The sequence below is a fragment of the Eremothecium cymbalariae genome, chromosome 6 (genome assembly GCF_000235365.1).
Source record: "Eremothecium cymbalariae DBVPG#7215 chromosome 6, complete sequence".
NCBI classification, from domain to species: Eukaryota; Fungi; Ascomycota; class Saccharomycetes; order Saccharomycetales; family Saccharomycetaceae; genus Eremothecium; species Eremothecium cymbalariae.
In genome coordinates this window covers 496,703-521,759 of record NC_016454.1, presented here as the reverse complement: position 1 = coordinate 521,759, position 25,057 = coordinate 496,703, and the positions used below count along the sequence as shown (strand labels likewise).

Here is a 25,057-nt window from a genome sequence, read left to right as displayed (position 1 = left end):
TTGAATCAACCAAATTAATCACTATATAAAATCATCGAACAACAATCCCTCCTTCTTATCTCATTCCATATATAGTTGTTGGACATCATACACTTTCTAGAAGCCATAAGAAGTAAGTACCGATATATTCAGGCCCAGATTCCACGCAAAGTTAGTTGTTCGTATGAGCTGATGCGTGGTTTTAAAAAGAAATCCTCGAGCCGTTCTGAAAATTTTACGCATCTCATCTCTTCGGGCTTACTTTATAGAGCATTGGTGATAGATTAATATCGGAAGAAGGACAACGTCAGTGGAATTATAGCAATGGATAGTACGGAACCAACTCCAATCGGTTCTCCTGATGAAGAGGAGTTGCTCCTGTCAAAATTGGTTTTTGGCGACAAATCAGAGTTCTATGACGGGTTACACGATGCTAACTTAGAGAATAGTAGTAGTGGGGAGGATTTTGTATTCCAATCTGATTCCGAGGAAGATCAGGGCTCTAGTGATGCAGCTGGCATGGATCTGGTTAATGATGATCAGCTGTATTTTGTTGATGAGGGCGGGGATGCAAGTGGTGAAGTTGAGCGGGATGCAGATGAGATGGCGGTTGAGGAAAAAGTGGGAGAATCCTGTGGGAACGACAGCGAGAGCGGTGATGTATGGAGTGATTCTGATGATGAGAGGCTAGTGATTGATATTAACCAGACTAAAAGGACCAAAAAGCTGAGAAAGACGTACCTAGATAAGGAGATTAATAGTAAACAATACGTACAGAGGTTGAGGTTGCAGTTTGAAAAGATTTACCCTCGACCACAGTGGGCTGAATATGAGGACGATCCAAGTGATGCTAACAGCGAAGATGATGACGATGAAGGGCAGCAGCTGGCTAGCGGCAATATTGATGCATTAAATAATGTTCTGCAGAGCACTTACACCTACAAGGATACAAGCAACCGCTTGCTTCCTCCAAAGACTTTGGACATTACGAGGTTGAAGGATGCAAATGTCTCTCATCCTTCCAAATCGTCGATTCAGTCTTTATCTTTCCATCCTACAAAACCATTACTCTTGACTGGTGGGTATGACCGTTCCTTAAGAATATATCATATTGATGGTAAGAGTAATAACATTGTATCATCTGTTTATCTAAAGGGTACGCCTGTACAGACATGCAAATTTTATGCCAGCCCTGACCTAAATCAGCAGATGATCCTTACTGCTGGGAGGAGAAGGTACATGCACTGCTGGGATCTTTCAAACACACGCAATCAAACCGTCAGGATCAACAAGATATCAAGAATGTATGGTCACGAAGAGACGCAACGTTCGTTCGAAAAGTTTAAGGTAGCTCATCTGCACACAACGCAGAATGGTACCCATGGAATCATTTTACTTCAAGGTAACAACGGTTGGATCAATGTTTTGCATGCTACCACTGGTATATGGATGATGGGTTGTAAAATCGAAGGTGTACTAGTAGATTTCTGTATCGATTATCAAACCCAATCACAAGATAAATTCAACACAATACTGATCGCTACAAACACATACGGTGATATCTGGGAATTTGATCTTACAAATGGCGGAAAAGTCATTTGTAAATGGAAAGATGAAGGTGCTGTCGGTATTACAACTATTCAGGTCGGAGGCGGCACCAATTCATCAAACATTCTACCATACAAAAAGATAAGACAAAACAAGTGGCTCGCCATTGGAAGCGAGTCTGGTTTTGTTAACATCTACAATAGGTACTCCACATCCTACAAACCAATAGCCACTCTATCTCACTTAACCACCACTATCTCTTCTTTGGAATTCTCTCCAAATGGTGAAATGCTAACTATAGCATCAAGGGCTACCAAAGATGCATTCAGAATCGTTCATCTACCATCTGGAACGGTATTTTCCAACTGGCCAACTAGTGGTACACCATTGGGAAGAGTTACTAGTGTAGCTTTTTCTCCCCGCGGAGAAATGCTGGCAGTAGGTAATGAACAAGGTAAAGTAAGATTATGGAGGTTAAATCATTATTAACTTTCAATTAGTATATAATTAGAATACTTGCATCTACCTTAAAAAACAATACCACGACACCGAATCCAAACGATTTACATTAACTTAAGCTAATCAGACGACGGTCTCGACGACAGTCATTACCGGCGCCACATTTTATATCACGTTACACGAAACTATTATGAACAAAATTTTCAATATTGAAAGCTTCGAAATCTGATTGTATAGAAGCCCTCTTAAGATGAGCAACTATTACAACGAAGGTTGTGTTTAGATCAGTAGGATAAATCATGAGGTCTACGTTTATCAGGCTCTTTCACGCTTCTCCAACTTCGTTATTGACTAGACCATGGCAAAAGTTTCGCGATGGCTCCCTGTTTTATGGTCAACTCAAATCAGGTAACAAGCGTTTTGCATTAACTACAAAAGATGGTAATAAGACCATGTACAAAGGTACTCGTTCTTCGGGTATTGGTAAACACACTAGATACGGTGGTTATACTATAAAATGGGCTAGGGTACGCACATTTGTGACGCCGACCAATTATAACAGAGACCTGAAGCCCTTGGTATCACACAATTTGCCAGAGTTGAGACATCATTTCAGCGGATATTCTAAAGGACCCTTGGATACTCGGCTTTATTTTGACAAATTGAGGGAATACGTAAGGAGTGGTAAAATTGAAGATAAAGCCACAGATCCGGACTGCTATGTAGAACGAGGCTAACGTAAGTACCCCTTTACCTATGGAGCATAGGCTGGCTGGCTGTATGAGGGATAGGGCATTTCAAGTTGGCGAATTATCATAATCATGTAAATAGCAGTACTTAGGTGGAAGATTTAGATTTGCCTATTTTATTCATAAGTATTCAAGGACGCGATTTCAGGCCTCTGGTCACGTGGAAGGTTGAACACGCTATGCAGAATTCTACCAACGTCAATCCTCTTATGATGCATGCAAAGCGGGCGTTTGTATAACTTGTAGTCTCGATTCTCAAGGCATAAGGAGTAAGATAACCAAATAACTAATTGCGAATCACGATGTCTAGTGATAGAGCTTGTATGTTATGTGGTATTGTTCAAAGTACTAGTGAATTCACCAGAGATGGATGTCCAAATTGTCAGGGAATCTTTGAAGAGGCTAGTGTTTCTGCAATCGAGTGTACCTCTCCATCGTTTGAAGGGTTGGTGGGTATGTGCAAGCCAACGAAATCGTGGGTTGCTAAATGGATTAGTGTAGACCAGTATGTCCCGGGAATGTATGCCATTAAGGTCGATGGACGTCTGCCTGCTGAAGTTGTTGATTTATTGCCTCATTACAAGCCCAGAGATGGCACTCAAAATGATTGAATGTTTAATTTTATCTGTGTAACCAATATATAAGACCCGAGTACTATGGTATAATGTATAATTTATGTGTTATTATGTGAAATGACAGTATTTTTATATTTGCGGTCTGTTCGAATGTCTATGTTAATGTGTGTACTTAGTTTTTGACTTTTCCAACTAGGAACAACTTCCTGCAGGTTCAAGGATAAGTGCATGGTGTATGATACGGTCATCTGTTAGACAAATAGGGTTCAGCGTCTCAAACCGACGTCAATTTAGCGCTCTTCAAACGGTTGCTGATTCTTTTGCACAGTTGCACGATATGTCTGGCGTGCCATGGCTTGTGCTAGTCCCAATTAGCACGTTCACTTTAAGATCTCTTGTGACACTACCGCTGAGCATATGGCAACGCAGACGCATTGTTAAGCAGCAAGAGCTGAAGAAGGTGGTTCAGGCAGTAGCTCCAGTAGTACGGCTAAGACTGGCAGCAGCAGTAAATGGTGCAACCCCTGAGAATATTACAAGTGCTGGGAGCGTTGTCCGACCTGAGGAAATTACTACAACTGTTGAATCCTTAAAACCTGAGCAGATCATCATGCTGTCCATAAAAGAAACGCGAAAGAGGCAGAAAGCATTATTTAAGAAATACGGCGTTCAAATGTGGAAGAATTCTGTTCTACCATTGGTCCAAGTTCCGCTATGGGTTACCTTATCTATGGGTATTCGCCAGCTTACCGAACAGTCGTTGATTGACACCCACATAACAGGAACCCATGCATTGGCATATCTGATGGAAGCTAATGTCATATCTACCTTAGGTTCACTGGACTTGAGTCTTCCCCTCTCAGAAATGCCACTGCTGATACCTATTGTCTTGGGAACTTTGATAATGGTTAATGTTGAGTACAACGGCAAAGTTATGGAAGCGACAACAAACTCTTTATTAGGTATTGAAACCGCCAAATCGTCTACTTCGAAATCTTCCCGTATGTTTTCAAGTCTTCTCGGAATTTCACGGTTAAGCTCCATATTTCTAATGGGAGTATCCTCGCAAGCTCCCATACTACTCTCGCTGTATTGGATCAGCTCACAATTATACTCGTTAATACAAAACAAGTTTCTCGACTGGTTATGGCCATACCAAAGATGAAGTTACAAAGAAAGAAGAAAACCCCATTTCTGTAGTTATCAAACCATCATTATTGTACAAAGTAATGCATATAGTATATATATATATATTAAGATATTAATTACCTCCCCCCCCCTCATCTCATTTCTTAGCAAGTTTCGACTTCTTCTGCTCCTCTAACTGCCTCCTGGTCCCCTTCAGCAACTCTAAATGCCCAACCCGACTAGCAACAAATCTTTCCGTGGCTTCAGTTCGTGAACATGTCTTAGCTAGCTTTTTCATATGTTGCAGAGATTTCTTCCTCGACTTTAGTTGCAAAGGTGCAGCCTTCTTTAGATTCATCTGCTTCTTCGTTATCCTACGTGGATCCTTCGGTTTCTTAGTCACCTTTAATGCCTTCTGTACCATCTTCTCCTTTTAAATACTTTGCTTTACAACCTCCTCTGGACTTAGTAAAAGTATCATCATGAGATGAGATGACCTCTTTTCCATGTCGCTTTACATAAAATTTTCAAAACCACACAGTCGAAAAATCTAAATCAGATTAATGAACCATATTTACAAACACTTATAACGCAATATGTAAACCGTTCTGTTTACATCTATATATCATTCTTGTGATTTCGAATCTTGAAGGATAATTAATGGCAAGAACAATGAATATTGAAGATCAATCAGAGCTTGAATCTGTTTCTGTGTACTTCTGACACTTCCGAGATGACCAATTAGTAGTTAAGGGTATCACATAGTCAAACCCAACCTTATACTAACCACCAGACTACTCAATGCTCAAAATATATCAAAGAATTACATAGACTCTAAACCAAGATTCATTGAACCATACCACAGAATTTAAAAGCTCGGCCCAAGCACTCCACTACACCATGCTAACTGAACCAGAGTCAAAGTAGAAGAAAGGTGAGCATTAACATTTTGAAAAAAATTAGTAGAATTCCGAAACAAGGCAGTTAAGTCATCTCTAGGCCCTTTTTTAAATGAATATAATATATAAGCTGAAGGATAAACAGTTGGCTGGATCGCAGGTTCACTTTGATGGGTAATATTGGGCTTTAATTAAAGTTAGTACTTTGTTGGTTTAATTAACTATTCTTCGATTATATTCTCTTCTCTTTAGTAGTGTTCGTTACTCGCCTAATAAATTTTCAATCTTCAAAAGTATTCCATTCACTTCGCCAATACAAGCAGCCAAAGGATAACTTGTCACTATGTCTGTGCATATATTTCCTGGGCCTCAAGCTCTTTCGCAGTTTAGAGTGGAGAACTTGATTAGAGAATTAGAGTGTAACTGTAATAGCACTGGTTTCATTCATGAGGTGCGCACCTGTTACATTCATTATGCTGAGACTTTACAAGAACTGACTCAAGAGGATCAGCGCTTACTGCAAGCTTTATTGACCTATGATACTGCTGTGGACTTGGATGATCCATTTAACAGGTTGCTAGTAGATGCTGTGGAAACTCAAAAGCCTTGTGTATTGGGTAACGATAGCTATTTGATTAGGATTGTCCCTCGTCCCGGTACGATCTCGCCATGGTCTTCTAAGGCCACCAATATTGCACACGTCTGCAGTCTAAGAGGTAAGGTTAACCGTTTGGAAAGAGGAATTGCTCTCTTAATAAAGACGGTCCCCAATTTTCCTCTTTTAGGGAACCTGAATGATACATCTTTGAAGTCCTGCTATGATAGAATGACCCAAGAACTATACCTATGTGATCCACCCTCTATGGAACAGATGTTTTTACACAGAACTCCCAAGCCATTGGTGAAGGTTCCACTTGATGTTCCCAACGTGTCTTCGAAGGAAGTATTGTCCAATGTTAACTTAGAACTTGGGCTTGCTTTGGATGATGGTGAGATTGATTATTTGATTCGGGCATTTGTTGAAACTATGAAGAGAGATCCAACTGATGTTGAGCTATTCATGTTTGCACAAGTGAATTCTGAGCACTGCCGTCATAAGATATTCAACGCGGATTGGACTATTGATGGAATAAGGAAGGAATTATCGCTGTTTAAGATGATCAAGAACACCCACGAACATACTCCAGAATATACTATGTCAGCTTACTCGGATAACGCCGCTGTATTAGATACTGAGCACATGGCCTACTATTTTGCGCCAAACTCCAACACCAAAGAATGGGTTTCTACTAAGGAGAGTGTTCCGATGTTAGTTAAGGTGGAAACGCACAATCATCCCACAGCTGTTTCGCCCTTCCCTGGTGCTGCAACAGGTTCGGGTGGGGAAATCAGAGACGAGGGCGCTACTGGAAGAGGTTCGAAATCCAAATGTGGACTCTCTGGTTTCACTGTTAGTGATTTATTAATTCCAGGGCACAGGCAGCCATGGGAGTTGGATGTTGGTAAACCCGCTCACATTGCGTCCGCATTTGATATTATGATGGAGGCCCCATTGGGCTCAGCCGCATTTAACAATGAATTTGGTAGACCGTGTATTAATGGTTATTTCAGAACTCTTACAACCACGGTTAAGAATTTTGACGGCCAGGATGAAATAAGGGGTTTCCATAAGCCTATAATGATCGCTGGTGGATTTGGTACAGTTAGACCACAATTTGCTTTGAAAAACAAACCAATCACCCCAGGATCTTGTTTGATTGTTCTTGGAGGCGAGTCTATGTTGATTGGGTTAGGTGGTGGTGCCGCATCTTCCGTTTCCTCAGGAGAAACATCGGCGCACCTGGACTTTGCATCGGTTCAAAGAGGTAACCCAGAGATGGAAAGGCGTTGTCAACAAGTTATTGATTCGTGCATCTCAATGGGCGATGATAATCCAATTCAATCCATTCATGATGTTGGTGCTGGTGGTTTATCCAATGCTTTACCAGAATTAGTCCATGACAATGGCTTGGGTGCTAAATTTGATATCAGAAAGGTTCCATCTTTGGAGCCAGGTATGTCGCCAATGGAAATATGGTGTAATGAGTCGCAAGAACGTTACGTATTAGGTGTATCTCAGTATGATTTTGCTGTGTTTAAAAGTATCTGTGAAAGAGAAAGGGCGCCATTTTCTGTAGTGGGCCATGCAACTGCTGAGCAAAGGCTCATTGTTGAAGATTCGTTGCTACATACTGTCCCAATCGACTTGGAGATGCAGATACTATTTGGGAAACCTCCTAAGATGTCTAGATCTACGACCACCAAACCACTTTTGTTAGATTCTCCACAACTATCCCAAATACCTAGTTTGAACCAGGCTATTGATCGTGTTTTAAATTTACCATCAGTTGCTTCTAAGTCTTTCTTAATTACAATTGGTGATAGAAGTGTTACTGGATTGGTAGATAGGGATCAATTTGTTGGGCCATGGCAGGTTCCTGTTGCCGACGTCGGGGTTACATGTACTTCTTTGGGTAGCAGTATTATCTCCACTGGTGAAGCATTGGCAATGGGTGAAAGGCCTCAGAATGCTTTAATCAGCGCTGCTGCATCCGCCAAGTTAGCTGTTGCCGAATCTCTGTTAAATATTTTCGCTGCGGATATCATATCTTTGAAGCATGTGAAACTATCAGCGAACTGGATGTCTCCAGCTTCTCATTCAGGTGAAGGCGCCAAGTTGTATGAAGCGGTTCAAGCGGTAGGCCTTGACCTGTGCCCAGACTTGGACATTTCAATACCTGTAGGAAAGGATTCTATGTCTATGAAAATGAAATTTGAAGATAAAGAAGTTACTGCTCCATTATCTTTAATTGTTACTGCATTCGCCCCAGTTAGGAATACGTCAAACACTTGGACAGCAGTACTAAAAAGAAGTATCGCTGATTCCGTTTTGGTTTTGGTAGATTTATCTTTTGACAAACCGAAGTCCTTAGGGGGATCCGCATTACTGCAGGTTTACAACCAATTAGGCGACACTTCTCCAACCGTTCATAGCAACTCAATCTTGAAAGGTTTCTTGGAAGCATTGATCGAGTTGCATAGTACCGATATTGTTCATGCTTACCATGACAGATCTGATGGTGGTCTGCTAGTAACTTTATTGGAGATGGCGTTTGCATCTAGGTGTGGGATGGAAATAACTGCTGAGACTTCGTTGTACTCAGGAGATGCATTTGTTCCTCTGTTTAACGAAGAGCTAGGTGCTGTTTTCCAAATTTCTTCATCCAAGATTAAAGAATTCAAATCTATAATTGAAAGGCATGGTGTTCCAGCAAGTTCTGTGACTGTTGTTGCCAAACCAAATTTTAACTCTAACTCTATTACCATTTTAACTGATAGTGGTGAACAAATATTTGAAAGTACAAGAGGCAAGTTACAAGAGGTTTGGTCAGCAACGTCATACGAAATGCAAAGATTGAGAGATAATCCTCTAACTGCTGAAGAAGAATATTCTGCTATCGCTGATGAAAAGGACCCAGGTATTCAATATCATCTGACTTTCAGCCCCACTGATGATCTCAAGATTGGTAAACAGTTGCAGTCTGTAAGGCCTAGAGTCGCTATTTTGAGAGAACAAGGTGTTAATGGTCAGATGGAGATGGCTTGGTGTTTCCAGCAAGCAGGTTTCCAATCAATTGATGTTACCATGACCGATTTAATTGAAGGTCGAGCTAACTTGGATGATTTTGTAGGGCTTGCTGCTTGTGGCGGATTTTCGTATGGTGATGTTCTTGGAGCAGCTGCTGGTTGGGCTAAGTCTGTTTTATACAACGATGATCTGTACAAGCAGTTTTTCAAGTTTTTTCAACAAAGAGATGATACCTTTGCTTTCGGTGCATGTAACGGTTGCCAATTTCTATCAAGACTCAAAGACATCATCCCTGGCTGCGAAAATTGGCCAAGTTTTGAACGAAATCTAAGTGAACAATTTGAAGCACGTACATGTATGGTCGAAGTCGTGCAAGATGAAGGATGTGAAGTCGACAGTGTTTTCTTGAATGGGATGGTTGGTTCCAAACTGCCAATTGCGGTTTCACACGGCGAAGGAAGGATTGTTTTCAAAGATCAGGCTCAATCGATTGGCTTTGAGAAACAAGGACTAGCCATCATCAGATATCTTGATAACTACGGAAATGTGACAGAAAAATTCCCATTTAATCCAAATGGCTCACCAAATGGTGTGACTGGTATCCGGTCGCCAAATGGACGTGTTTTGGCTATGATGCCGCACCCTGAACGTGTATGCAGATTAGAGGCGAACTCCTGGTACCCTGAGGGGAAATATGAAGAATGGGAGGGGTATGGCCCCTGGATCAGATTATTTAGATCAGCAAGAAGATGGGTTGGCTAGAGAGAAACTCTCAGCTGCACATAGTATTTGATATCGAGCTTTCTTCTTCGTATAGTAACAACAAGTAAAAGCAATTTAAGCAATCAATAACGCAACTCGTTTTGTCGATCTGTTAACAAAGATGTGCTCGAACGTATACGTATACATATCTATATATCTATATATATTAATAAAGTGGGTTCTGCTGCTTTACAACAGGCACACGAAGCCGAAGTTAGACAGAATATACAAAAACTATTACTTTGAATATATACTCACACTGTTTAACAATAAAATGTACACTGAAGAGAAACGGAGAATTAGGTATAAAAACAGGAAAACATAGGAAAGAAAAGCCAGATCACGTTTAATAAGTTGATTATATCAATTTGTCTTTTACTCAAGTTACCTCTACTCATAAACCAGTGTGGAGAGACTCTCAAATGAGTATAATGAACATCATGCGTAACCTTCATCTAAACCTGGCTATAACTAACTTTCATCTTACAACCATTAAACTTAGAATCAAAGTCCTTCTTCTATCTTTGCATATATATGGCACAGGGGAAATAAAATTTTAAAAAAAGAATCTCAGAAGTGATTGGAAGATTAAAACAATGAGCAACAAAATTTATAACTACTAGCTGCATATAGGATAATAACGAGAAAAAAAATAAAAGACAAAAAACTGGATGCTAAACAGGTTTTAAAATTTCGTTTGTATGTTTTTTTATTCTTGTTTTTTATTTTAAAAATGTTTATTCGATAGTATGTTCGTTTTCTGCTTGTCCAAGTCCATTATTAGTTTAATTTCTTGATCTTGTTCTCCGCCTTCCTCTTCATCCTCTCCTCCCGGGTGGCCTTGGCCTCTAACCCAGACTCGGTTTCTAGGGCATAATCCCACCATCTGAAGGACGAAGCATAGTTCCCAATAAAGTAGTGATGGTGCAAATCGTGATGTTCCGCGCCTGCCCAGAATGGAAGGAACTTGTTCAAAGACCATGGGAAATCATACCCAGAGTGAGAATCCACAGCCTGGAACAATCTTAGCGTAATCCACAAACATAGTGTAAATAAATGCAATTTCCCTGTATACATCACATACAAGATAGGCATACCAACAGTACCAAACCCAAGAGTCATTGTCTCGGCAGGATGTGCATACTCGGCACACAACCCAAACGGAGCCGCATAACGATGATGTTGTTTGTGAATATACTTGTAGAAAACACCATAGTGGAATAACCTGTGCGCCCAGTAATGCCATGTGTCCTCCAAAACAAAGAACAGCGCTATTTCAGGAATAATAGTCGTCCAGCTGGGAAACGGAGCCTCCACACTAATCCCCAGTTTCACACACATAGGATGGAACGTCCAGATCGGAATGGACTCCACCAAAAAGTGAGACAACATAACCGACTTCAAACAATGCCACTGCTCCTTCGCCGAAGGAATCTTCGTCGGCTGTATCTTGTACTTCCGGAAATACGGAATCTGATCAATAATAAACCATGGCAAAGACCTTACGAAATACATGGTCTCATGTAACAAAAAAAACAATAACCCTGTAGCTAGAACATCGTTATCCATATAACAATACCACGCCGCCCAATATTGCTCCAACAAATTCAACCCTGGCTCCACCATCCTAATATTCCTCAAAATCTCTCCAAATCCCAATCCCTGGCCTTGACCCACAACACTGGCCACTGTAGAATTACTAAATACTGCCGTCACCATATCTGTAATAACACTCAATGAAAACCGTCTCTCCTGTTCCTCGTCCAAAAAATTGATCCCTACGATTTACCAAAACTCCACAACGAATCCTATATGTCTATATAGTGGTAGGGAGAGAAAAAGCGATAATCTACAACTTTATCGTATGAGGTCCATGCTACATTTTGCGTCGACAAAGCTTAAACTGTCTCGCTTTTTATACCCGCAAAACTACAAATCCTGCTAATACAACTTTTTACATCTTTTTCACACAGCCTAGAAAAGAGAACCTATACGTTTCAATATACCCTACGAATATGCTGTAACACGTCGTTACCTACTATACGATTGACTGGCAAGATCACACTACAATTTTTGCTTTGAATACCGTTTTACACTGATCCAAACGTTATGTTCACTTAGCTTCATGGGTTTTCCCACCTCTTTGCAGTATACGAGAACGGAATCCGTCGTGCCGTACCGAGAAGAAAAGAAATTCTCGTTTAGGTTGTGTCGTTTAGGTTGTGTCGTTGGGTGCGTCGTTCAGGAGTGTCGTTTAGGTTTTCCGGACAGCCCGGACAGCCCGGACAGCGTGCTGTCCGGGCTGTCCGGGCTGTCCTTGCGCCTGGGCGCGCTTTGCAGCTGCCTATATATATAGCGTTCTGAAATCGGTTAAACTTCAAGAAATGGTGTGTCCCCCCCTTCTCCCCCTCTCTCTCAATCTAGATGTCGGTCTACTTTATTTTAGATGCCTCAGTTTTCCAGAAAGGTTTAGGAAACATTCGGCAGTGGTACGACGATGTTTCTTCGCAGAAGCAAAACTTGTTGCAGGTTCATCTGTATATCCCCACGTATACTTTGATGGAACTGGATTTTCAGCAGGCTAAGCGCAAGTCGTATATTGCAGGGCAGTCGCTGAAGTTTATCGACGGTATCAAGGAGTCACAGTGGTTTCATTTGCATTTGGAGTATCCAGAGACGGTGGGCAAGGTGTTGGACGATGATGTTGCGAGGTTTGCGAAGGGATCTGCGGGGAAGCTATCGATAAGCGGGCTGCGTCCTAAGTTCCAGACGCTGTTGAAGTCGTGTGTGTATAAGTGTTTACTCGAGGAGGAGCAGAAGGATGCGAACTGGATTGTTGTTACAGAAGACCCTCATGTGGTGTCTATTTTAGATGAGCACGGGGTCCCACATGTCGATTTGATGCAGGCGGATCGTATGGTGCAGGAGATTCTACAGACCATACCGTTTAAACGGCATGCGCGGTTTAACGAGGACTTGAGAAGGACTGTGAGACGGGTGGAGCTAGATGGCAAGCAGGTGTTCAAAACGTCGTTTGAGCAGGTGCTGTATGCACCCAGGGGGCGCGGGACGCTGTGGAGTCCTTGAGCTCTCTGCACACAGCATGCATGCATGTATATATATGTATGTATGTATGTATGTATGTATCGAGATGTAAAAAGGCCAAGCAAGACGACAAGGAACGAAAGATTTCAATAGTCAGATATAGTCATGGGGTTGCATTCATGGAATGGACAGTACTTAAACTTCACATTCTAACATTAGAGATGCCAGAAAAAAACATATATGATAAACGTATTCATCATCTTGAAACCAAAACGCCACTCGTTACTGGTGGTGGAAATTCACCTTGAAAACCCACGTTACTACCGCCCGGCAAACACTTTTACCATGGCGATATATAACGTCGTTTTAATCAGCTGCTGCTGTGCACCGTTTTGTCTGTTGAGTACTTATCTACACTTAAATGCAGTCTATAGTATAAAATAAAGACATGTAAGGCTCCTAGATCACCCGATTAAATAAATATCCGATTTCCACACGTTATTTATACGATGATTTTTTTGTTCATCTCTTTCCTCGAGAAAAGGCCTAGGCTGTGGATGTTGAAAATTTTTCAATTTGTCATGACGAAAATGGAAAATCAAAAATAAATCAAAAACAAAACAATAAATATTTTAAACTTTGGGCCCTTTTTATATATTCATGCAGGTTGACATTTTTAGGATCAGCAGAAGGGATTGTTGAATATTGAAATAATATTATGGACATTTGCCTTTTTGGTTATTATCACGTAAATGATGGTAATCTCATCTTATCTAACTGTCTCTCTCTCTCATTCCCTTGTGTGTATTTTCTTCGAGTGTGACACTGCAAAATATTAATAAGAAATACTAATAGATAATAATGATGATAGTATTTTAAAGTCTCAAGAAACAAGATTACTTTAAAATTATTTGTAATAGTTATTTTATTTCCCTTCTTTTTAAACAGATTAATGTTAACTAAGAGAAAAAGTTCTGTATTGATTTTTTGTTTAGGATAACTATTGTAGTAAATCATGTTTACTCATACGCTTGCTGTTCATGTTACCTCCAACACCGCCGGTTTGCAACAAGATAGATTCTAATTCTTCACAATCGATTTGTAGGTTTTTAACACGATTGTGTACATCTTCAATCTCACTGTTGAAATTTGTTTGTTTGAACATTAAGGCTCTCTTCCAGTCCTTGAATTTCTTCTCTTCTAGATGAACTATTTCGTTGAATCTCTTTTTAGCCTCCCATTGCTTGTGAATGAACTCTGGAGACCATTCTATTATCAATTCGTCCATGTACTGTTTGTTGTAAATTTGGTAACATTTATAGTTTTGTAAACCATTAGCATCGGGGTTTTCATAGTTCATGTTTTTCAAAATTACATTGTCTTCGCTGGTTTCAGCGGCTAAACCGTCTTTGGCTTGGTTGATACGAGTCATTAGCATGTGAGAACGACAAGTTTCATAATATTTCTCACTGCTGACAACCAAATCTACCATGTTTCTGGACATTAAAATATCTCTTAGTAGGCAAAAGTCTGAATGTTTTGGGTTTTCCACCTCTGCGACGCCCCATTTGTATTTTCTGCCACGGACTCTCTCGCCGTTTGGTTTTTGGACATAGCTGTCGCAACAGACCAACGTGTATGGCGAGTCTCTGCAGACAGCTTGACAGTCTGGATCACCCTCGTCTAAAAAGGCACAGACTTTAATTCCTTGTGCGTTAATAATCTTTTTTACATCATCTTTAAATGTGATGATATTGTGAACGCCTAAAGAATCTGCCTTGGCGATAACTGGAATTAAGTTCACTCTTTTAGATATTTCTTGCATGGCTTCAATATCCAAAGGAGAAATACCTTTATTAGATGGGTTTAAAAAGTATAAGCAACAGTGAATTCTATTATCACTTAAACGCTTTCTATCAGGTTGTTCTTCTTGGAAAATATAGGACCTAAACTGTTCATCGATATAGCTGATTATTGGTGACCATGCAAAAGAATTGTTAGTATTGTCGCCAAATCCAGGTGTGTCAATGACAGTAAGTTTCAATTTAATATTATTTTCTTCAATCATAGCTTGGTGACGAATAATTCTAGTGGTTTTTTTAAAAAACACATTTGGCTTTACACTTTCTAAAGTATCCCATACACTAGGTAGCAATGAAGTCCTGAACAAGGTGTTCACAAACGTAGTTTTCCCTAGTCCAGTCTGTCCTACAACCATTATAGTAAAATGACCACCTTTCTTTGCAGTAACAAACTCTCTCTGCAAAGGCAAACATCCTATACCTACTGTGTACTTTTCATTGATAGGCCTTTTTTCAATTAATGTATTTGCTTTATTTTGAGTGTTGCTGGCTGGCTGAGCATCATCATGCTGAAAGAAAACACCTTCAAAAAATGGATCCATCTGAGGCTCGGTCGCTTCTTGCTCAACGATCTCTGATTTCTTATCGTTTACTTCAAAATAGCCTAGGCTGGTATGATTTTCATCTGGATCTAGGGAAAGCGGTACGGTTGATTGAGAAGTATTCCCAATTGCTTGTGAAGGAACAGTTGAAGGCTGGAGTAGTACCGGTTGATTTTGTGAATTTAGCTGCTGGTCAATAGCCGAAGAATTGGCATCTGATGCCGTATAATTTGGTGTGTCATCCTCAGATGATTCTCCGTTGGTTGGTCCGTAATTCTCACTCATCCCGTCTTTTTAAAAAGTCTAGTCTTTATAATAGTATTTATCGTTAATCCAAATTTGAACTAATAGATTATATGATTAAAATAATTCAATATAGATTCTATATTCAACTATTTATGTGTAAGAACTAATAATTTAAGTAATACTTAACTTTTTGTGCTCCACCGTCGCGCAATGTTTATCTGTGTCGTCTGTATGTCTGTCACTGTCACTATAATGTACCCCTGACACTAACATGACGCAGTGAACACCCACAAATGAAGAGTCTATGAACAAAAAATATCATATGTCTACACATAATATATACATATCCAAAAAACCTAATATATATTTATATTATATATTTATATTATATATATATATAATTTGCGCGACGAAAATAAAATAAAGCAGAAAGTAAATATTTGTATTTGGCTGTATCGTTTTTCCTATTATTTTCTTCTTTTTAATTGGGCAAAAACCTACCCAAATATAATGAAGAATCTATAAAATCCTTGAAGTGAATAGTTGCAATACCGTCTTGGTGTTCATCGTATTTCCTGAATACCTTTGTCAACTTCATTAGCCATACGAGAGACTCAACAAACCTGTCAAACTTTAATTCCTTGACGTTTTTGTTGCTGTTGATGAACTCTGCATATTGCTCAAATAGGTTCTCAGTAACTTCAATAGGGAGTACGTAACCTAGTTCTTGTAAGGAATTATGGAATTCATTCACAGTTATTGTAAAGGAACCGTTTATATCGTTATCCACATAAACCATCCTCCATCTCTTCACACGTTTGTACAACGACGTGAACTCTGACAAATTCACCGTTCCAAAGCGTGCAGCTCCAAACAGACTTATTAGCGCATCAATTGAACTCATACAGAATTGGGTATTGTCATCGTTCTGCAACAGATTTTGGAGTTCTTCTGCAGTCAACCGTTCTTGTTTTCTCACATCATGGTTGTAGAATAATTTCTTCGCCGTTATTGCATCTTGATCTTCCGACGATCCATTAGAATTAGCCTGTTGTTGTTGCATGTTGTTTCGTGTTGGTGAAGGATTTACAAAGCTATTTGATGGCTCTGATCTCAGAAGTTGCTGATACTGCAGCTGCCGCCCGGCCCCCTGTATAGGAGGAGGACCGTGGGGAGGGGGATACACTGGTCTGTTCCCTCCAAGGGATTGAGTAGAGTGTGGTATGCAATTTTGAGTTGGGTGCTGTGGCCCTTGCTGGTACCCATGCTGACTTGGTCCCATACGCCCATTATAGGGGGGCACATTCTGTTGCTGCTGCACTTGCTGCTGGGGAGGCATGTGCTGCTGTGGTGGTGGTGGTGGCATATGCTGCTGTGGAGGAGCCATGTTCTGCTGCTGCGGGTGGGGAATAGCCTGCTGGTATCCAGACTGGTCTCCATAACCACCCATCTGCCCCGTATTCCTGATCATTGGCGTTCGCATGTTCGCCGACATCCTATTTCCTCCAGCATTATTACCTGTCATCGGTACAGAAGCCCCTGTGTTCATTGCAAGATGGCCCGAATTAATAGGGGCGACATACTTCCCAGACTGATACTCCATATGTCTTCTCCTTCTTTCTTCTTCTTCCTGTCTCTTACCTTCGCGCATAGCTTCCTCTGGTGTTGCAAATAACTAAGATAAATAACTTGTCAGTAAATCAAAGCTTTCCTTCCCATTTATATTCTTGTTGTTGCTCAACCCGACCGCAACAAACAATCTTGTCACTTAGAAACATACCGGCAACTCATCGTCCGAAGCGTATTTGAGCTTTCTCGCACACATATAACCTGATCTTATAGTTGTAAAATCACTCTAGTTGCCTGAACTCTAGACATATACAAGGCTACCTTCTTAAAGTAAAATGACAACCTTAAAAGTGTTAAGTTATGTTCTACAGGAAAGGAACTAGTTAAAAGAAGGCGGAGTAACTTTACCTTTTCTCATGTTATGAAAACAACCTATTTCAATTTTTGAACTGAAACGACAGCACTATTTTGGTAAAGAAACATATTGCTTTCTCCAATTAACCTGTGTGAAAATAGTGACATATATGCAGCGGTAGTTGGGGAGGGGGAAGTAGGAATATTGACTAATGTGAAACAGTTTCGATGCATTTGAAAATGTTGCGCTAATCTTCCATAGGATGTAGGGAAATTGACGTCGCAGGTGTCTGGCGGAGACATGCATCAAGTGTCAAGAAATTGTTACATCAATATGCACGCCCACACACACATATATCATATATATGTGTGTGTGCGTGTATGTGTATATATATACGTAGATGTACATTGGGCTACATAATTGCGAGAGCGTGCTGGACACGCACAAATGAAAAAGGCTGGCGCACATAGAAACACAGGCGGAGCAAAATAAGTAACTAATTAAAAAGGCACTATGACAGTTTGATAATATAGTATAAACGACGTTGTTTTTAGACAATTGGGTTCCCAATATGACTAGATCAATATACACTTAGTATCTTCTTTGTGGTCTTTGAGTTTGGGATCTGTCGGCCAAGTAAGTACCTGGAACGACGTTTTCTGGCAAACCCAAGTAATTTCTCAAGTACTCAACACCTTCCTCGGTCAATGTGTAGTAGTAGTATTGCCAAGAGAACTGAGTCTTGACGAAGCCCTTAGAAGTCAAGGACTGCAAAGCCTTAATAACGTACAAGTTCTTGGTGTCGATTTCATCGTGCTTTGGTTGATTGAAGTCCTTCTTAGCGACTAGAACACCATCTGTATGAACAAAAAAAATAGTTAGTAAAGCTAAACTTTTCTGATATGTCATTTCTTGCTAAACCCTGTATATCACCTGCTTCTTGGTTTCATTTATTTATATCATTCACGTTTTTCGTTTTTTTAATATAATATTTCTATCATGTTTCTTGTTATATGGGTTGGATTGGATTGACTTTCTTTTTGGTTACCAACAAAACCTTTATCGATCAGTTCATAACCTTTCTAAAATGAGAGACCCGTTGGTAAATCCATGCTACTGATCATCTTATATTGATCAATCCTTGTCATTCATCCTTTTTTCCTCTTTTGCAGCAACACACATGGTCTAGCAACCAAACTCCAGTTTCCATATTGTAAATTAATACGTACCTTGAAACAACTTTCTGTGAATCTTGGTTCTTTCTTCCTTTGGAATCAACATGATTAAAGCTATTGGCTACTTGGATTGATGATACCTCTGTAAACGTCTGCAAACCCGTTCTTAAAGTCAAAGGTCACTTGGTTTAGATCCTATACATTTTTCACGTCTGTGGTTCCATGCCAATGCGAGCAGGGGAAGCTATGGCGAACCAACCCGTGCAGGCTGGACCGTCGGGGGGCAGCTTGCGTGGGGGTGGGCGGTCCCGGGGACGTTAGGCAGGGTTTGGCGGGACTCGCAAGGGAGTCCCAGCCTGGCGCCCCCCGGGACCGCCCTGCTCCAGCCATGCTAGCCGGGCGTTAGGCAGGAAGGGCGGTTGGGAGTAGGCGGGGAAATTGGACGCTGAGTCGACCTCCATTTCTTACCAGTGCACCACCATATGTATCGCCTAATTTTATATGTGTGGGTGTTGGTTGTGTGGGTGTTGTTCAGGAAGCAGTCACAGCATGGGTTGTTTGAAACGGCAATGGTAATTAATTATAGCTCTGAATTGTCTATTGTTCGAGCTGCGGTATCTGGCTATCCTAAAATAATATGTATATATATATATGCAATACAATATATAGCGACAAGGTTGTAGCAAGATGCCGGTTCAATTATTGGGCAGGGACCAGATTGCGGTTGCTTATGAGGCACCTGCAACGGGTAGTTCTGAGGGTGGCTTTGGACATTTTGAACGGAGTTGGCAAGACAGGTTTATTGAAATATTTGAGAGATTCCGTCGTAGTAGGGTTTTCCAAGTTCCTATTGTGCATTGTATATTATTGACAGTGTGGCTGGTACTGTTAACAAAATTTTGGGGGGTTTATGGAGGCATTTACAAGAGGTCGGCGTTGCTTGCGACGTACTGTTCTAATATTCTGCTGTTTGGTTTGTCAGATTTGTTAGCTCAATGCATATCATGTGTGATGGCATCTCAGATAGATCCTGTGCCTAGAGTGATCAATAATACTGCTAAAAACATCATGATGCATTTACAGAGAAGGGATCCAAGTGAGAGCTTGTTTGAAGACGAGGAAATGGACGATGAGGTGGACAATGTTTCTGTATTTAATGACTATGGACCGCAGCGGGCGGCTGTGGGAATATACGATCCAGATGATATGGGTCTAGATTTTGGAGCGGAACAGGCTATTCAGAATTTTAACCTTTATCGATGGGCGTGTTTTGTGGCTTGGGGATGGTTCATGGCGAATTTTCAGGTGCCGTGGTATATAATTCTGAATTACTTATTTACAGAGGATCCGACGGTTGTGCAGGTATTAGAACGTGTCCTTTCAGATCAACTGCTGTACTCTCCAATATCTCTGTACTGTTTCTTTATGTACTCAAATTACATAATGGAGCGTGGGGATGAAAAGTCGTTTGCCAAGAAAATCCAGAGGGTTTATTTGAGCACACTGGGCTGTAATTACTTGGTTTGGCCGATGGTCCAATTCATCAATTTCTTGCTGATGCCCAAACCACTACAGGTGCCTTTCAGCTCTGCAGTTGGGGTTGTGTGGAACTGCTTTTTATCGATGCGCACAGCGGCGACGCAGTCCACATAGATGATGTTAATCCGACTTCTTAATTACTTTTATGAATGAGATTACATTTGAAAGTTGGAAAGCCTACACATATGGATATCCCATGTGTAACGTATATCTATATATTAAGACATTCGTCGCAGGAGAATGCAAGATGCCAAGTTCACGGCATGTGATTATTAAGGTTCATACTGTGTGACTTAGCATTTGCTCCCTTAAAATATTTTTATACTTCTTGCTGCTACGCTTCTTTCTGAAAAGGTATTTGAACTTCCCAGGTACAACAAGCTGCACTAGACAGTTAAGTGCAACCCATCCACAAATCATGAGCTTAAAATTTGGTGAAATTTCTGTCAAGAAGAACAGTGAGCCAAGCCATGAGTTGCAGTCCAAATACATTAACTTCAATGAAGCGAGCACCGACAGGACAACGTCGGCTATCAAGCCGAAGTTCTTGGATATAGGTTCCCTGTAAGGTGGACCAACAGATAGCACAATCGCAATTAATATGTATTGGAAGTTCGAGACAAAGAATAACACGGTATTATCGCTGGATTTCACGGCGTTGTCATCGCCAGCTACTGGTTTTATGTACCAAGGCATCTTCTGGACCATGTACCATGGAATGATTTGGAAAACAAAAATGATGATAAGCTGCACAAAAAATGGAACTAAAATCTTTGGGGATACTAAATTGGCACTCGGACGCTTTTTGGCTAACACGCTGTATGGCTTTGACCATGACATAAATATCGCAATGGGGACGATCAAGAACAAATCAATATAAAGAAATTGGAAGTCCGCCAAGTTGATTCCACGACTGTATAGAATATTAATAGTAATGAATTGGATCGCAGAATATAGACTCATGTATTGAAAACAAGCAAAGGATGTTACTAATGCTGCACGACCTTCTTTGATGACATCCAAAACACAACTTATCTCAAAAATCTGTGACGTAAAAGGAGCAGCTACTGAGGCCTCTGCGTCTGATAGTGAAACACCGATATCAGCAGCTTTCAAAGCACCACAATCATTGGCACCATCACCACAAAATCCAACAGCATAATTCAAACCTTGTAATTGTTCAACTAATTCATGCTTTTCATCAGGTGACATGCGTGCATAAATCGAACACTTGAGTAATACATTGTTGAGATATTGATTGGAAACGAACTCGTTATTTTTAAATAGTACGCGGAAAACATCGCCGGTAATCGCTAACGTGTAATCTTCATCGTATTCCAGTGATGGTTTTAGCGTAACAGTATCCAAAACCTCTGAGGGTCGATCAACATCTTGCCATACTAGCATTTCTTTAGATTGATTCATAGGTTCAATAAGAGAGGCAACAAAAACCCGAGAATTGTTTATCAAGTTTGCCTCTCTTCCGACAGAAATTGCTGTCAAAACATTATCACCAGTACACATTATAGTTCTAATATTCGCAGCATTCAATGACTCTAGGGTGCTTTTAGTAGAACTCTTTAACCGATTTTCAAAAATAATAAACCCTAAAAATTCTAGATCAGACTCAACCTCTTCACGAGTGACCTTTTGAGAATGTAGCCATGAGTTTTTATTCAAAACTTTTCCAGCACAAGAAATAACTCTATAACCTTTATGCGTATAATTGTTCAATAAATTGTCATAATCTTCAGGTAAAGAAGATCTATTACAGAGATCTGCAATTACTTCTGGAGCACCCTTGGTGAATGAAATGAACACTTTTTCAGAAAACGGCTTAACTATCACACTCATACGTCTTAATTGAGGCAAAAATTCAAAACTCCTAACAATACCTATCATATTATTTGTACTTTCATTATCCAAATTACCATCAGCGTTTCGATAAACAATAGCGGGCGATATACTGCTATTTTCTGGTAAAAGACCTGTATCATGCCTTTCTTCGTATAAGGAGGAAAACTTGTACCCCTTTGTATCTTCTGCATATGTCCATTTTGTAAACTGAAACATTTTGAAGTCTAGAGGATCTCCTATGAGCTCATCATTAACTACTCTCAATGAATGGCATGTTAGTAAAGAAAAGAAGAATTTCTTGGCCTTCATAGCATTCTGAAAAGGAGAATCATTGTGAGCGAAATTGCTGCATAGGCCACCAACGTCTTTAATTAAGTCGCTAAAATTTAATTCTTTTCTTGAATTTTGTACAAAATGTACGCCCAAAACAGTTAGGCCATCCTCGGTTAATGTTCCTGTTTTATCAAAGCACATGACGTCGATCTTACCTCCAATATTTAGCCTTGTTGGAGTGATACAGAAAATTCCTTTTTTCTTTAATCTGTTTAATGCAAATCCAGTGCCAATGGACAACGATGCCGGTAACGCCGGAGGGATAACAATAGTAACTATATCTAGTCCACGAAGAATTATTACCCTTTTACTCAACCCCATACTGATAAACTGAATAATGTTAATGAAGAACCCAAAGCATGCAACTAGTGCCATAATACCAAGGTATTTGAAGGAATCTTCGTAGAACTTAAAACCAATAGGCTTTGGGAAGACCATAGACCGCACCAATCCACCTTTGGTGGTTGAAAAACCAGTTCGAACAGCCATGGCTAAAGCCGTAGACTGTCCTGCTGCTGGGCGAACTCTTATTAGCTTGGTACCATTGAAAAGAAAAGATTTTGAAACGAAGCCAGATACCTGGGTGTCCATAAAATCCTCCAACAATTGATGCATAGTTTCTACCGTTGCTGCAACTTTTGAAACAGGGACAGACTCACCAGTTAGCATAGACTCGTTAGTGAGGCAGTCACCTGAAATTAAAACGGAATCACAGGGTACAACGGACAATGATGGATCAGAAATTTCATATATGTCTCCAGGAACTAAATCAGAAGAAGAAACCTGCGTCCAGAAACCATCCTTGTAGACACGAACATCGCAATGGAAATGCGAAACCTCGAACAATCTAGCATAGGACTGTTTGGTTTCAAAAATTGTATCCATTATAGAAAACGCTGAAATGATAAAAATACAAGCCGCATAAAAGTAATATTCGTCAAACATCCAAAGGATAATAGAGAAAATTTGAAAAACATAAAATGGATGTAAAGCCTCCTCGAAAAAAATTTGAGATGTATCTTTTTGTTTCAATCTAATACTGTTTTTGCCGAATGCAATGACTCTATCTTCATGTATAGCGGTTGGTAATCCCTTGGATGCTAGATCTAAATCAACCCAATTAGGATCTGTCCAGTTAGAATTCGTCTGGAATATATCGAGTAAGGGTGAATATATCAATTTTAAATACCTGTATTCAAACGAAATAATTATCGGGACGTTTGGATTGGATTCGCTTTCATGGTGATAATGGCGGTAATTGGTGAGTGTTGGGTCGTATTCCAAAGGAAAGATAGTACTTAAAGGTCTATTATACCACTCCCTCTTGACATCGATAATCGACAATTCGCCGTATTGATTTTCTACAACCACCCATTCTGCTTTTCCTAAAAGAGTTTTCGTGCCACACAGCTTTACCTTATAACGTGGAATCCACTTGCAAATCAAATATAATAGACCAAAAGTTAACCAACACCAAATATTATACGAATATTTCTTCCAAATGGAAGTTTTGAAACCTGCAATACCTATAACAAAATCTTCCTCGGCTATGTAAAATCGTTGGAAATGTAAATGTGGATTATGCTGGGGGTAAAATCTTTCATGATACTGCGGTTTTAGATACTCCGTGTGGCAAGATTTTTTGTTTGGACCATTCTGAGTTTCAGAAGATTCTATTATATTGGAACCATCCTCATCAGCCAATAATTGAAGATCAGTATCACCATCACTGTAGTGATCAGATATGGTATCGCCTGTCAAATGGGAACTACCTGCTGCTTCCTCAACCTCAACAGGGATCCTCGCTCTAAATGAGTATTGAGACGAGCTTTGTGATGAACGAGAAAAACTATCTTGAGAGGGCCTTCCTCCACTTTGATCTACAGCACAAGAGATAGAAGACCTTCCTCTTGTTGATGAAAGAACAGATCCTGCTGCTTGGTCACTTGTGTTCCGAAATGAGGAAATTGAGGATCTTGGTTGAGCATGTAGTCGGTATTGTTCATACGCCGGGATCGCATCCCAATCTGTATCGTAGTCTGTATAACCTAATGTAGAAGCTGCCCCTTGAGCATTCTCAAGTTGTTCCTCAGTAAAAAACCTAAAATGTGGAATTCTAGAAGGAGTTCGTGATTGTTCGGAAGTCCTTGAATGGAGAGGCGTCAAAGCTAAAGAATCAGAGCCAGTGTTCCTCCTGCTCCTCGCCAACGAATCAACACTCCCCAAAGCCGTGGACCTGTACGAGTGTGGGTGATGGAATGAGACAACGGAACTAGGAACAGTTTCAAATGTAGCACCGGCATACGCTTCCGTATTCTGCCGTTCTAAAACTGTCGAAGAGGCTGCAGTAATAGAGCTCAATGATGTCTTCGACGAAGAAAACGAAGGCCTTGGCCTGTCATTATTCATACCACATGTACTGCTCTTCCGTACGTTAAATGACATTCTCGACTTCGCTATACGATTTTGTGATAGAATCATTACGAGATAGAAGAAGTGGTATGGACAAAATATAGGTTTTACTTTTGAGATAAATGTTATTTCTGGTCACGTGAACAAAACTTGCAATTAAAACAATCCTTCAACATCTATTAGCATACTATAGTAAATCCTTCATTGTGATGATGCCTAATAACCTTGATGCAATTAACCCAGTCATCCAAGCTCAATATTTGTTTATAGATTTTCTTCTTTGTGGCTATAAGTTATTTTACAGATACGAAATACAACATCCTCCCAAGAAATAAAATATACAGATGAGCGGTAAAGCAAAAAAACTTTACCAAGAGTGGCTGAAACCCAATTAT

General features: G+C 40.2%; 12 protein-coding genes and 1 further gene across 12 annotated transcripts; 7 read left to right on the top strand and 6 right to left on the bottom strand.

Moving 5' to 3' along the window:
• Positions 1-303: 303 nt before the first annotated feature.
• On the top strand, positions 304-2,016 carry UTP18 (Utp18p; the record flags this gene model as incomplete). Its single annotated transcript, XM_003647425.1, has 1 exon — positions 304-2,016. The coding sequence occupies one exon, from the start codon at positions 304-306 to the stop codon at positions 2,014-2,016; it is 1,713 nt and encodes a 570-aa protein (XP_003647473.1).
• Positions 2,017-2,285: 269 nt separating this feature from the next.
• MRPL27 (mitochondrial 54S ribosomal protein mL41) lies at positions 2,286-2,723 on the top strand (the record flags this gene model as incomplete). Its single annotated transcript, XM_003647424.1, has 1 exon — positions 2,286-2,723. One exon carries the CDS (start codon positions 2,286-2,288, stop codon positions 2,721-2,723), a length of 438 nt encoding a protein of 145 aa, XP_003647472.1.
• A 314-nt stretch (positions 2,724-3,037) lies between these two features.
• On the top strand, positions 3,038-3,346 carry SPT4 (transcription elongation factor SPT4; the record flags this gene model as incomplete). The annotated part of the gene is made up of 1 exon (XM_003647423.1): positions 3,038-3,346. One exon carries the CDS (start codon positions 3,038-3,040, stop codon positions 3,344-3,346), a length of 309 nt encoding a protein of 102 aa, XP_003647471.1.
• Positions 3,347-3,545: 199 nt separating this feature from the next.
• On the top strand, positions 3,546-4,475 carry COX18 (membrane insertase COX18; the record flags this gene model as incomplete). Its single annotated transcript, XM_003647422.1, has 1 exon — positions 3,546-4,475. One exon carries the CDS (start codon positions 3,546-3,548, stop codon positions 4,473-4,475), a length of 930 nt encoding a protein of 309 aa, XP_003647470.1.
• A 120-nt stretch (positions 4,476-4,595) lies between these two features.
• Ecym_6271 (uncharacterized protein) lies at positions 4,596-4,862 on the bottom strand (the record flags this gene model as incomplete). The annotated part of the gene is made up of 1 exon (XM_003647421.1): positions 4,596-4,862. The coding sequence occupies one exon, from the start codon at positions 4,860-4,862 to the stop codon at positions 4,596-4,598; it is 267 nt and encodes an 88-aa protein (XP_003647469.1).
• Positions 4,863-5,680: 818 nt separating this feature from the next.
• On the top strand, positions 5,681-9,727 carry ADE6 (phosphoribosylformylglycinamidine synthase; the record flags this gene model as incomplete). Its single annotated transcript, XM_003647420.1, has 1 exon — positions 5,681-9,727. One exon carries the CDS (start codon positions 5,681-5,683, stop codon positions 9,725-9,727), a length of 4,047 nt encoding a protein of 1,348 aa, XP_003647468.1.
• Positions 9,728-10,507: 780 nt separating this feature from the next.
• On the bottom strand, positions 10,508-11,446 carry ERG25 (methylsterol monooxygenase; the record flags this gene model as incomplete). Its single annotated transcript, XM_003647419.1, has 1 exon — positions 10,508-11,446. The coding sequence occupies one exon, from the start codon at positions 11,444-11,446 to the stop codon at positions 10,508-10,510; it is 939 nt and encodes a 312-aa protein (XP_003647467.1).
• A 705-nt stretch (positions 11,447-12,151) lies between these two features.
• NMD4 (Nmd4p) lies at positions 12,152-12,814 on the top strand (the record flags this gene model as incomplete). Its single annotated transcript, XM_003647418.1, has 1 exon — positions 12,152-12,814. One exon carries the CDS (start codon positions 12,152-12,154, stop codon positions 12,812-12,814), a length of 663 nt encoding a protein of 220 aa, XP_003647466.1.
• Positions 12,815-13,772: 958 nt separating this feature from the next.
• On the bottom strand, positions 13,773-15,461 carry SPR3 (septin SPR3; the record flags this gene model as incomplete). The annotated part of the gene is made up of 1 exon (XM_003647417.1): positions 13,773-15,461. The coding sequence occupies one exon, from the start codon at positions 15,459-15,461 to the stop codon at positions 13,773-13,775; it is 1,689 nt and encodes a 562-aa protein (XP_003647465.1).
• Positions 15,462-15,903: 442 nt separating this feature from the next.
• Ecym_6266 lies at positions 15,904-17,247 on the bottom strand (the record flags this gene model as incomplete).
• A 690-nt stretch (positions 17,248-17,937) lies between these two features.
• On the bottom strand, positions 17,938-18,627 carry RPS10A (40S ribosomal protein eS10; the record flags this gene model as incomplete). Its single annotated transcript, XM_003647416.1, has 2 exons — positions 17,938-18,203; positions 18,576-18,627. The coding sequence occupies 2 exons, from the start codon at positions 18,625-18,627 to the stop codon at positions 17,938-17,940; spliced, it is 318 nt and encodes a 105-aa protein (XP_003647464.1).
• Positions 18,628-19,208: 581 nt separating this feature from the next.
• On the top strand, positions 19,209-20,174 carry Ecym_6264 (uncharacterized protein; the record flags this gene model as incomplete). Its single annotated transcript, XM_003647415.1, has 1 exon — positions 19,209-20,174. The coding sequence occupies one exon, from the start codon at positions 19,209-19,211 to the stop codon at positions 20,172-20,174; it is 966 nt and encodes a 321-aa protein (XP_003647463.1).
• Positions 20,175-20,339: 165 nt separating this feature from the next.
• YPK9 (putative acid anhydride hydrolase) lies at positions 20,340-24,731 on the bottom strand (the record flags this gene model as incomplete). Its single annotated transcript, XM_003647414.1, has 1 exon — positions 20,340-24,731. One exon carries the CDS (start codon positions 24,729-24,731, stop codon positions 20,340-20,342), a length of 4,392 nt encoding a protein of 1,463 aa, XP_003647462.1.
• Between the last annotated feature and the right edge of the window lie 326 nt (positions 24,732-25,057).